The sequence below is a fragment of the Diospyros lotus genome, chromosome 7 (assembly GCF_014633365.1).
Source record: "Diospyros lotus cultivar Yz01 chromosome 7, ASM1463336v1, whole genome shotgun sequence".
NCBI classification, from domain to species: domain Eukaryota; kingdom Viridiplantae; phylum Streptophyta; class Magnoliopsida; order Ericales; family Ebenaceae; genus Diospyros; species Diospyros lotus.
The window spans coordinates 30,489,611-30,502,329 of record NC_068344.1 but is presented as its reverse complement, the minus strand read 5'-3'; the positions used below and the strand labels follow the sequence as shown (position 1 = coordinate 30,502,329).

Sequence of the window (12,719 nt, the reverse complement as noted above, 5' to 3'; positions counted from 1 at the left end):
CTTATGACCCAACAGCTCCTCTATGCGTTGATTTGGAAGTTCTTGTAGCTCATCCCTTGTGTTTCCTCCCATTATTTTCTCTTGTCCTTGAATAAAGTTGTGAAAACAATGGACTGGAAAATCAATCGGACCAGCTTTTTGATTGGGTATGAAGAGTCTATCCAAACCAAAACCTTGAGAGTTCAGTGTTAGAAACGATGGTATGGGATGGGTGAGGGGTAACACGTAAATGGTAGAATGGAAGCTATTTTTGGTCTGATATCATTTCTTTTGGACAGTGATCCTGAAATAATTTATAAAGTAGTAGAGGTCGAAAGTACTTTGGTGGAATTTTGCTGAAAAAAAAAAAAAAAAACCTGTGCTTTGGTATGGAGTAGCTTGCACTTTTGAGAGGTTTGTGGCCGTCTTATGTTACACGAAAACGTGGAAACAGACATTTTTTTTAAAAAATAGACATAAATAGGATCCGAAACGGGAATAAAAAATATTTCAGAAATGTCTTAGAAACGGGAAAATGACTTATATGAGGTGTTTCTGTGCAACATAGGTGGTCACTGGCCAGTTCGACTAGAAAAATTGGGGATTGGTCGGTTGAAGTGAAAACCCAATGAACCTCTTGTCCAATTTGGCTTAGATGAGTTATTTATTTATTTTAGTTTTGGATGTTAGAGAATACAATAATAATTTGAAAAATTTGTAAGGAGTTGATATTGACGATTTACTTTTGGATACCACTAGTAGTTATGTGTTTTGGTGGTTTGAATTTTAATAAATGAGTACAACACAATGAAAACATCTATAATAATGAAATTATGAGGGAATATATATAAATTGTACATTGCAAAGAGGTGGAAGCCATCTCCGTGCACCAACAATTCATCCATATATAGCTGGGAGTCATTTTTCACAACTAAATAACCCTTAACCTTCCCTAAAAGTTGAATGGGAAGCTAATTAGTGAGATCCATGCAAATTAGCAAGTTGGGGTAAAAAGGAAATGACACCTAAACAAAATATGCCACCTTTCTCTGTGATTTTTGTCTTTATCATCATGATGTTTTTCTTCATAAGTGTTTGTTAATCGAGAAAAAAATGGGATATATTTATTAAATTTATTTTATAACCTTAAGAAAAAAAGTTACGTGTCTTTTTATCTAAAATTGTTTAGATAAATTTATCTCTCATCCCTCTAGATAAATTTATTTTGTACTTTATAGATAAAAAAAATAATTTTATATATCTCTTAATGTATTTTAAAAAATTTAAAAAATAATTTAATAAAAATTTTAAAATATTTCACAGATAATTTTATATTTTGGTTTAGAAAATATTTAAAATTTATTTTAATATAATCTTATCTAAAGGCTATTTTAAAAAATTACGTTTGCGCACACTTATTTTTTTAATTTTCTTTTCTATCAAATTTTTATATAAAATGATGTATTATTATTAATTATTAATCATAAATCGATAGAAAAATAAAACATTTGTCAAAGTAGTTTTCAATTTTCGTAGTCACAAAATGTGTCAATGTCACATTTTTCTTCTCATATTTATATAAAATTTGATAAAAAAATGTCATCTTCATCAGAGAGAAAGTGGTATTTTATTGGGAAATAGAAATAGGACCCTTGAATATAAGGCATTCTTTAATGGGTTTTATTCTTTTTTATTAAAAATAAAAACTAAATGTTGTGTTTCAAAATTCCGCAATCCTATCGTGCATTTTAATTAGATGATTTAACACGTTTGAGAGAAAACAAAAATATGCAACATAAAAATATTATTTTATTATTATTTTATTTTTTTGAGAATGAATATTAGTTTACCTATTAAACGAAAAATAGATATGATTATACAATTTAATTTAATGAGAGAAAAAATATTCAATCTGTAATTATCAATTTGATACTGTTATATATATTTTTCGTACCACTTCTTATGGATTAGACTCAATTCAATAGGTCGGCCCAATCGCCTAAAGCTTAATAGGCTCAGCCAAGTTCGTCAGGGCAAACTTATATATTGCTGAAATCTGAAGTCAGATCGCGGAACCAAGCGAGCTCATAGCAAGGCTTCCAACGAGCTCTCAGCGATATACCCAATGAATTTCCAACAGTATTTCTAACTCGTTGGCCTAATCGATTAGCTCACCAGTCAAACTATTCAACTTGCATAATAACACTGCTGCTGAATAACTGGAGGCAGGAACTCACATACTTTATCTGATACAAACCAAATCCCTAGTAATACAAAGTCCTACTCATGATTTTATGGAATTGATAAAGATATCTTGTCTCCACGATGTCATTATTCTACTTTTGTATTTTATGCAACTCTAAACACCCATCGCTATAAATAGGGGTCAAAAACATCATTGTAAGAGAGAACAATGAGAATAACATACTGTTACTTTGTTAGAATATCCAGAGGGCAATTGTGGAGTAGGTATCGTTATGGTCGAACTACATAAAAATTTTCTTATGTTCATTTTATTTCATTCATTTTCCTTACATTTTGAGCTTATACCCTCATTGCGAGCCTACGAATCACAGTCGACTGATTTTGAAAGTCGACAGATATAATATTACAATTTAATTTATTTTATTATGTTTATAAATATAAATATATATTTAAAATCAAATCATATAAACTATTTAGATAAATTTAAAAGCAAAAATAAAATTGATCTGTGGGATTAGAGCATAATATTAATAATATCACATAAGATAGGATCTCAATTATGCTGGTTGATAATGCATATAATTTTTTTTTATTTTTTAACTTGAGTATTAAATTAAAGTCTGTTTAGACCATCTTTGAACTATTAATTGAAGGGATCCATTTTGTGGGACTGTAATATTATTAATAAGTATATTAGTAGCAGTCATAATATCTTATTATATATGAATAAAAATAAATGCCATATATGGCATGGCCATGTCACAAAAAGGCGCACAGAGAGCGCGCCCACGTTAGTCGATGGCTGAAAGCTTACCTTCAAGGCTTAGGCAATGGCTACTCTGCAACTAACGCCGCCACCATTTCCTTATTAATTAGCTCCGACCGCCGCAGCCTAAGATTACTCTGAGCCCCAAGAATTAAAGACCACATTCTCCGACCGCCACCATGGAAGCCAGCGCCGGCCTCGTCGCCGGCTCTCACAACCGCAACGAGCTCGTCGTCATCCATGGCGCCCATGAAGAGCCTAAGCCCATCAAGGATTTGACTGGCCACGTCTGCGAGATCTGCGGCGATCAAATCGGCCTTACGGTCGACGGAGACCTGTTTGTCGCCTGCTACGAGTGTGGTTTCCCGGTGTGCCGGCCGTGCTACGAGTACGAGAGGCGCGAAGGCACCCAACTCTGTCCCAACTGCAAGACCCGATACAAACGCCTCAAAGGTACGTAGCATGCATCTCGTCAAATAACTAGGCCTGACTTGACATTAAGACTTGATGTTATTATTGTTGTTTCTTGGAGGGAGCCCGAGAGTGGCGGGAGACGAGGACGAAGAAGATGTCGACGATATCGAACACGAATTCAAAGTGGACGAGGAGCGGGAAGATCATCAGAGCAAGAACACGCAGCTTGCAGAAGCCATGCTTCACGGCAAGATGAGCTACGGAAGAGGCCCGGAGGACGGCGACCACATCAACGCCCACTGTCCTCCGGTTGTCTCAGGCGGCCGGTCCCGTCCGGTCAGCAAAATCAAGCTCTTTTCTTCTTTTGCTTTGATTTTTGTTCCAATATTAAACCATCAACTTAACAGTCCAACTCCATGAACAGGTAAGTGGCGAGTTTCCATTATCCACAGAGCAAGCTCAAGGAGAACAGGCAATGCCATCTTCTTCTCTGCATAAACGTGTTCATCCATACCCAGTTTCGGATTCCGGTACGTATTCTTTTTGTTGTAACAATAAGAACCCACAATCACTCGAGTATGCACAAAATAGATAATTAATCTCTTATTATTGGATTATATATATATAGGAAGTGGAAGATGGGAAGAAAGGAAAGAGTGGAAGCTTCAGGAAGGCAATCTTGGGGCTGAAGCCGCCGGCTCCGGCGTCCGTGAGGTGGCCACGTACGTTCATTCATGAGCTGCTTATTGCCACCATTAATGCACGCTCTTCGTCTAGCTAGCTAGCTAGGGTTTATGAAGTGTTTCATGAATTGAACTTGGATGAACGATTTGATTGCAGGGTAGATGGGACGAGGCGGCAGCCAATGTCGAGGAAGATTCCGATGGCGTCGAGCAAGATCAACCCTTACCGGATGGTGATAGTGACTCGGCTGGTGGTGCTGTGCTTGTTCCTGCGGTACAGACTGCTGAACCCGGTTCACGACGCCATTGGCCTCTGGCTCATCTCCGTCACCTGTGAGATCTGGTTCGCTTTCTCCTGGATTCTCGACCAGTTCCCCAAATGGTTCCCCATCGATCGCGAAACCTATCTCGATCGACTTTCTCTAAGGTGATAGAACTTATAAAACCCACTTCTCAACTCCTCATATCCTTTTTTTTTTCACTTATTAAAAGTCACAATCGATTTATTCTGCAATACTTTATTAGTCATGATAAAAACTCTTCATTCTTTAAAACTTTTAGCATCTTTGCAAGGTTTGAAATCTCTCTCTCATCATTCTAAACTAAAAGACCAGTTCTCTCAAGTCCTTATACATATATATATATATATCATATGTCAATATCTACATATGCCAATTCAAGGTGTTTATTAGGTTTGTAGCATCTAATATGACAATTATTAATGTGGGGCTATATATATATATCATATATCAATATCTACATATGTCAATTCAAGGTGTTTAATTATTAGGTTTATATAGCATCTAATATGACAATTATTAATGTGGGGCTGAGTTGTGACTACTAACATTTTTGATCGTATAAATAATTAAGCCCACACCCACTTGATCGTATATAATTTTAAGTTGAGTTCTGATATACTTTAAAATACTATAATTAAGTCTTCAATATACTCAAATCCTTTCAAACATTGACGTGAAATTTGGTAATGGATTAATTCTTTATCGTCATGTAATTAATGGATGTGAATTAGCAATGCAGGTTCGAAAGAGAAGGGGAGCCAAACAAGTTAGCACCGGTGGACGTGTTCGTGAGCACAGTGGATCCACTGAAAGAGCCTCCTCTGGTCACCGGAAACACAGTGCTCTCAATCTTGGCAATGGACTACCCAGTCGACAAAATCTCCTGCTACATATCTGACGACGGCGCTTCCTTCATCACCTTCGAAGCTCTATCCGAAACCGCCGAGTTCGCCAGGAAATGGGTACCCTTCTGCAAGAAATTCTCCGTCGAGCCCCGAGCGCCGGAGATGTACTTCTCTCTCAAGATCGATTATCTCAAGGACAAAGTCCACCCCACGTTCGTCAAGGAGCGAAGAGCAATGAAGGTTTAGTCCTTAATCAATAGATTATTCAATATTCATCTATATATGTGTGTGCAGCGTGCGTGTGTGTTTCGAAACCGTTTGGTGATTTCGATTTGTTTAATTTAATTTGCTTGGCAGAGGGAGTACGAAGAATTCAAGGTTAGAATCAATGCAATGGTGGCCAAAGCCACCAAGGTTCCGCCGGAGGGCTGGATCATGCAGGACGGAACTCCGTGGCCGGGGAACAACACCAAGGATCACCCTGGCATGATTCAGGTGTTTCTCGGCCAGAATGGGGGCGTCGACTCTGAAGGAAACGAGCTTCCCCGCCTCGTCTATGTCTCCCGCGAGAAGAGGCCCGGTTTCCAGCATCACAAGAAAGCTGGCGCCATGAACGCGCTGGTAAACTGTGAATATATATATACATATATATATATATATATAGAGAGAGAGAGAGAGAGAGAGAGAGAGAGAGAGAGAGAGAGAGAGAGAGAGAGAGCCTTTCGTATATTATTTGGTTTTATAAACTCAGAAGTACTTTGTAAGTACTGCAGGTTCGGGTGTCTGGGGTGCTGACGAATGCGCCATTCATGCTGAACTTGGACTGCGACCATTACATAAACAACAGCAAGGCTGGAAGAGAGGCGATGTGTTTCTTGATGGATCCAAAGGTTGGGAAAAAGGTGTGCTATGTGCAGTTCCCTCAGAGGTTCGATGGCATCGACCGGCACGATCGCTATGCCAACAGAAACACTGTCTTCTTTGATGTAAAGTCCGTCCCCATGCTAGAATTAACTTCGATGCATCATCCTCGAATAGAGAGAACCGTAGCTTATAGAGGAAGAGGAAGAAATCCTGTATATATCTTGTGCACGTTTGTTCAATAATGTGTGTCTTCTAATGCATGTTTAATGTTGTTAAATGGCAGATTAATATGAAAGGGTTAGATGGAATTCAGGGTCCAGTGTATGTTGGCACAGGATGTGTATTCAGAAGGCAGGCTTTGTATGGATATGAGCCTCCAAAGGGTCCAAAGCGCCCCAAGATGGTCAGCTGTGACTGTTGCCCTTGCTTTGGACGCCGCAAGAAGCAGCAACAGCTTCCAACATATTCTATTAAACGTCCCGTAAATGAAGATTCTGCTGCAAGCGCCCCAGGTCTTTAATTAATTTTTTTTTTTTGGCATCCTTTAATTACAACAATAATTTTCCAAATCTTATAACAAGGTCAAGATATTGAGTACTAATTCCATTACATAGAGTCGACTACATTTGAATTTTAACTCATATCATACCACTTTAAATATATTTTACAAAATTCTTCTTTTGATTTTTTCACACGACTAAAAATCATCGTCTTACTCATGCTTTGCGAATCTTATCTTCAATACAAGCTGAAGAATTTTGAAATTTGTTTGGCGATGGAGCAGGGGCTGATGATGAAGGTGAGAAGCAGCAGTTGATGGGGCAGATGATTGACTATGAGAAGAGGTTTGGACAGTCAGCCATATTTGTGAGCTCCACCCTAATGGTGGAAGGCGGGGTGCCTCCTTCCTCCAGCCCAGTGGCTCTGCTCAAAGAAGCCATTCATGTCATCAGCTGTGGTTATGAAGACAAGACTGAATGGGGCCTTGAGGTACAAGTACAATCTATATATATTCTTACTCGAGACAAAAAAAAAATGAAAAAATTGCATAAAATCTGAATAATAAAAATTTTCTTGGACTGATTTATGCCTCGAGCTTTGCTTTGACTGTTTGCAGTTAGGTTGGATTTACGGCTCAATCACAGAAGACATCCTTACAGGTTTCAAGATGCACTGCCGTGGCTGGAGGTCTATCTACTGTATGCCCAGTAGGGCGGCATTTAAAGGGTCTGCTCCCATCAACCTCTCCGATCGTCTCAACCAGGTGCTCCGATGGGCTCTGGGTTCGGTCGAGATCTTTTTCAGCCACCACAGCCCGGTATGGTACGGCGTCAAGGCTGGGAAGCTCAAATGGCTCGAGCGGATGGCATATATCAACACCACCGTCTACCCCTTCACCTCCATCCCCCTGCTCTTCTACTGCATCCTCCCTGCCATCTGCTTGCTCACAGACAAGTTCATAATGCCAGAGGTAATGCAATGAATTTTTTTCAAAAGTTGAGCACTTGACAGTGATATACTAGTTGCTCAGTGTTTCCATTCATTCTGAATCTAGATAAGTACCTTTGCGAGTCTCTTCTTCATTGGGCTGTTCCTCTCAATCTTTGCCACGGGCATTCTTGAGCTGAGATGGAGTGGAGTGAACATAGAGGAATGGTGGAGAAACGAGCAGTTCTGGGTGATAGGAGGAGTGTCTGCACATCTGTTTGCCGTTGTGCAGGGTCTGCTCAAGATTTTGGCAGGCATAGACACAAACTTCACGGTTACATCCAAGGCAGCCGATGATGAGGAGTTTGGGGAGCTCTACACCTTCAAATGGACCACCCTGCTTATACCTCCAACCACAATCTTGATCATCAACCTTGTTGGGGTTGCGGCTGGAATCTCAAATGCCATAAACAGTGGGTACCAATCATGGGGTCCCCTGTTTGGGAAGCTCTTCTTCTCATTTTGGGTCATTGTCCATCTTTACCCATTCATGAAAGGTCTCATGGGCAGGCAAAACAGGACTCCCACCATCGTTGTTATATGGTCAGTGCTTTTGGCTTCTATCTTCTCCTTGCTCTGGGTCCGTATTGACCCATTTGTGTTAAAAACAAAGGGGCCTGATGCCAAGCAATGTGGAATCAATTGCTGAAACTTTTCCTTTGTTTCTCACGAGAAAATACATGTTTGGTATGCTATGGGTATTGATGTTTATTCACCACAAGATTGAATTTGCAAAAGGAATAAATCCAGAAAGGAGTGTTCTGTTTAGTTGAATTGATTCCAAGTTTTGTATTTTGATCTATTCTGCAACAGAAATTAGCCGAGAACCGAAATTCTCAAGATGGTTCTTTGAAACAATGTAAATTTACTTGACAAGAAAAGAAACAATGTGAAATTTACGGGTAAATAGTATAATGATGAGAATATTTAATATGAAAAAACCAAAAACAAGTCTTAACAAAATATTGATCACCGTGTACCAAAATATTGATAACAATAATGTTGAAGAGGACAGTCATCTCCATCAAAACTGTTTTGACTAAACAAATCCCAAATAACAAAAACGACAGTCGAGGAAAATTTTACAATGAATACTCTGGAAACTGCAGTAAGTTTAAAGCTGAAAAGAATACGTAAAAAAAGCACCTGTTTTTCTGCTGTCAGCCACCTCAAACTGCAATGTAGTGTCAACATATGTACTTAGGCATTGCTTCAACCAAATAATGGAGCAGAACGGCAGAAAGTATAGGAGACACCTCCAGCATACTGGTTCTCATCTCGATGCAAGAAAAAGAATGTGTCTCACAAGGGACAAGTTCCAAGGGTTACTCGTTGAAAAAACATAAACCATAGGTGGTCGGGGTCAATTTGAGATTTGGGTTGAAGTCAAATTCTAATTGGATTCCATTAAGTATTTGTCGACCTCAGGAAACAACACCGTTTTATTCTGGTTGAGAGCCAAGGATAACACAGTTGATGCAAAATCCATTACATGTTTGAATGGGTACATCCCTCCTGGTTACAGGAATCTTAAACTTGGGGTCAATCTGTATAAAATGCAGGAAACCCGTAATCTGCAGGCCGGGAATTTGCCTTACAGCAGCTTTCAATATGCTGGAAGTATAGAAGCCAAATATGAATTTGCATACACTTCAAGTAGCAAGGACAGGCAGAGATCACCTAAATCCGAATTCAAGGAGTGAACAGTTCAATGCCTCCTCTGCTGGCATGATTCGGTCATAGCCTGGTCAGATACAAAACCAAGTCCGCTTGCAGATCTTGAAAAAAATGATTTGAATATGTAAAACCCAGACCCACCGCATACACCTTTACTGGTCAGGAAAATAGAAAATTTTCACCAGTAATCTCCACAAGAGCACGCACCATGTTTGAAATGATGGAACCTGTTAGCATCCCTTACAACAATATCTCTCCTTGTGGCTTTGGACACAAATTTAGTAAAATTATGGCAGTCTAAACAAACTCGAAGATTCTTGATGATTCTGATCTCCGTTCCTGGGTCAGAAACTATTAGCCCAAAAGCAATTGCCAATTTTTCACTATGAATTTTCATCATTATTTCCTTCTCTTCCTCTTCCACATCATGCAATGCTGTAATAGTCTCTGTCTGAAATCCAGCCTCCCTCATCTCTCCCATCAACTTCTCCAGTTTTGAGTAGATTGCCACTGCTTGTGGGTGAGACCGGTCATTGGCTGTAAAGATATGAGGGGTATCATTAATCTCTATCAAAGTACATCCAGGAGTCTTTGCCAAATTTCTCTTCTTAACTACCTGCCTTACTGAAGCAGCCTGAGGATAGTTTTGGCCAGCTGAGTATATGTTGGAAAGGAGGACATAATACCCTACATTCTCTGGGTCTAATTCAAACAACTTGTCAGAAGCCAACTGTGCAAGGTTTGTGTTCTTGTGAATCATGCAAGCACCAAGTAATGCACCCCATACAGCAGGACCCGGCTGACCAGGCATTCTTTTAATAAATTCCAAGGCCTTCTCCAATTTTCCAGCCCGACCAAGAAGGTCAACCACACAGGCATAATGCTCAGCCAAGGGCTGAAGGCCATGATCGTGCATCATAGAATGGAAAATCTCATCTCCTTCACTTACCAAGCCAGCATGACTGCAAGCATACAAGACAGAAAGGAAGGTAACTACAGTTGGGGAAATCCTTAAATCCAACATTTTGTTAAAGAGGTTTAGTGCTTCATGACCATGCCCATGCAGGCCATAACCAAAAATCATAGCATTCCATGTGACCACATTCTTCTCCTCCATGGCATCAAATAACTGCCGTGCTTCTGCAATTCTTCCACACTTCGCATACATGTCAATTAAAGCAGTCGACACATAAATATTGGACTCGAAGCTCTCCTTGTTTATTATATCCTGGACCCACTTCCCTAGACTTAGAGCTCCAAGTTGGGCGCATGCTGATAGGATACTGGTAATTGTGACAGGATTCGGGCGTATTTGAGACACCTGCATTTCCTGGAAAAGTGATATTGCCATTTCTGTATGCCCATTTTGGGCATATCCTGAAATCATGGCATTCCAAGTAGCCAAGCTTTTCTCAGGGGTTTCATCAAAAAGCTGCCTTGCAGATTCAATCTCACACAATCTAATATAAACAGTAGTTAAAGCAGTTGATATCGAAGGATTTGAAACCATACCGGACTTCATACAGAAACCATGAATTGAACGAGTAAGATCCAGACGGCCAAAGGGATAAGACACAGGAATCAGACCTACAACGGTGCTTGAATTCACTCTATCCCCTAAAACAAGCAATTCTTTAAATAACCGGACTGAGGATTCAATCTCATTGTTACAAGAAAAACCAGATATCATTGCATTATAAGATATCAAGTCAGGGCTCTCAATCTGGTCAAACAATGACTGTGCTCTCAAAATTTCCTCGCACTTGGAGTACAGTGAAATTAAACCCGTGAGAATATATTTATGACAATGAAACCCAAACTTCACTGCCAAACATTGAATCATCATCCCCACTCTCAACTCCTGAAGTTCTGCTGCAGCAGGAAGAACTGCAGTCAACGTCGTTGAGTCAAACTGCGATCCCCCAACAACCATATCCTGGAACACCCTCAAGCACTCATTAAAGAAACAATTCTTCACCAGCCCGGAAATCACTGTATTCCACAGAACTGTGTCCGGTTCACGCATTTCATCAAACACCTTATACGCATACCCCACCCACGAGAACCCAAAGTACATATCGACCAGAGCAGACCCGACAAACAAATTCGAACCAAACCCATCAACCACCGAATGAGCATGAACCAAAACGCCGACTCTCTCCGACAAACACGACGCCGCAGACGCCAAGAAAGAGTAGGTAAAGCTATCAGGCTTAAGGGTAGTGTCTCTACGGAGGCGGAGATACAGAGAAAGAGCACTGCGAGGCGAGTTATTGAGGGAGAAGCCTCTGATGAGGACATTGTAGAGGAAGAGATCGGGGTTGGGGAAAGTGGAGCAGAGGAGGCTGGCTTGGTCGATGCTGTTGAGCTCGGAAAGCTTGTGCGTGAGCTTGGTAACCGTTGCGAGGTCGTTGTGGTGGCCGTTGAGGATGATTTGGGCGTGGGTTTGGTTGAGTTGGGAGAGATTGGCGGCCTGGTTGATTAGGCTGAGAAAGTACTTCCACTTGCCAAATGCAGAGGAGCTTCTCGTGGCTCTGCAAATCATCTGTATCCGGGCGGGAAGACAAATCGGTTAACTGCTGAGTTTTATAGGCTTCCAATTGGCCACTCTCATATTTTTTGCGGTGTACTAACACGTTTTTTTATTATTATGTAATTTTTTTATTATTTTAATTATATTTTTAGATATATATATTTTTGACTTAATTTAATTCTTATACATTATTTTTTTTGTAATAATTAAATTTTTTTATTATTTTGATTACATTTTTAAATTTATATTTTTTAATTAATTTAATCTCTATATTTTAATGTGAATTGAATGTAGGGTATATTTTATTATTTTATTTTATTTTTTTTACATATAAAAATATAAAAATTAAATTGATTAGAAAATACTAACTCAAAAATGTTATCAAAACAATAAAAAGCTTAAATTGCCATAAGAATTTTTTTTTTTAAATATGAGGGTTAAATTAATTTAAAAATTAGGTTTAATTGAAATATGGAAAATTTTGAATGATTAGGAAAAAAAACTTAAAAATATAATTAAAAAAATATGAATTGGCCTTCAAATTTTATAACTTAAATAAGTAAAATTCTATATGCAATTACCCTTTTTTCTCTTTCACCCATATTGAAAAATATATAAGAGAAAAAGTTAATTTTACCCTTGTTTGCAGCCACCCATCATCGTCGGCAGCCCAAGCTCCCACTACAACTACCATCAGCTCCCATCTCTCACCTATCATTGCACTTACTTTTCACTCTCTCTCTCTCTCCTGATGATGATGGGCAATGCGGTTGCATATGGGATAATGGGCGACCATGTTCCTTGCGGCTGCCGATGATGATAGGCAATGATGATCAATGCAAGTGGAATGGTTGTGGGAGGAAGCAATGACAACTAAAGAGAGAAAGAGAAGGGAAAATGAGTGTGATAATGGGTGGAATATAGGAGTTGATGGCGGTTGTGTTTGTCGCGGCCACTAGCGAT

General features: G+C 39.3%; 2 protein-coding genes across 4 annotated transcripts; one reads left to right on the top strand and one right to left on the bottom strand.

Annotated features, from left to right (window-relative positions):
• Positions 1–3,066: 3,066 nt before the first annotated feature.
• Positions 3,067–8,195, top strand: LOC127806673 (cellulose synthase A catalytic subunit 7 [UDP-forming]-like). Its single transcript, XM_052344102.1, has 12 exons — positions 3,067–3,403; positions 3,483–3,700; positions 3,789–3,894; positions 3,993–4,086; positions 4,205–4,474; positions 5,089–5,434; positions 5,552–5,815; positions 5,968–6,180; positions 6,342–6,570; positions 6,843–7,048; positions 7,176–7,529; positions 7,614–8,195. Exons 1-12 carry the CDS (start codon positions 3,130–3,132, stop codon positions 8,193–8,195), a joined length of 3,156 nt encoding a protein of 1,051 aa, XP_052200062.1. The 5' UTR covers positions 3,067–3,129.
• LOC127806674 (pentatricopeptide repeat-containing protein At4g30700) lies at positions 8,015–11,768 on the bottom strand. 3 transcript variants are annotated; one of them, XM_052344103.1, is made up of 2 exons: positions 8,693–11,768; positions 8,015–8,163 (listed from the first exon to the last, which is right to left on the bottom strand). In XM_052344103.1, exon 1 carries the CDS (start codon positions 11,766–11,768, stop codon positions 9,402–9,404), a length of 2,367 nt encoding a protein of 788 aa, XP_052200063.1. In that variant the 3' UTR covers positions 8,015–8,163; positions 8,693–9,401. The 3 variants fall into 3 exon arrangements, with proteins under 3 accessions (XP_052200063.1, XP_052200064.1, XP_052200065.1); XM_052344104.1 differs by lacking the exon at positions 8,015–8,163 and adding an exon at positions 8,214–8,350; XM_052344105.1 differs by lacking the exon at positions 8,015–8,163 and adding an exon at positions 8,216–8,345.
• Positions 11,769–12,719: the final 951 nt, after the last annotated feature.

Bases quoted from the DNA above. Each gene is read 5' to 3' on its own strand.
- LOC127806673 (XM_052344102.1), top strand. From the start codon at position 3,130: ATGGAAGCCAGCGCCGGCCTCGTCGCCGGCTCTCACAACCGCAACGAG. The intron at 4,475-5,088 runs GTGATAGAACTT...TTAGCAATGCAG, and splicing joins CTCGATCGACTTTCTCTAAG to GTTCGAAAGAGAAGGGGAGC. The intron at 6,181-6,341 runs GTAAAGTCCGTC...GTTAAATGGCAG, and splicing joins GAAACACTGTCTTCTTTGAT to ATTAATATGAAAGGGTTAGA.
- LOC127806674 (XM_052344103.1), bottom strand. From the start codon at position 11,768: ATGATTTGCAGAGCCACGAGAAGCTCCTCTGCATTTGGCAAGTGGAAG.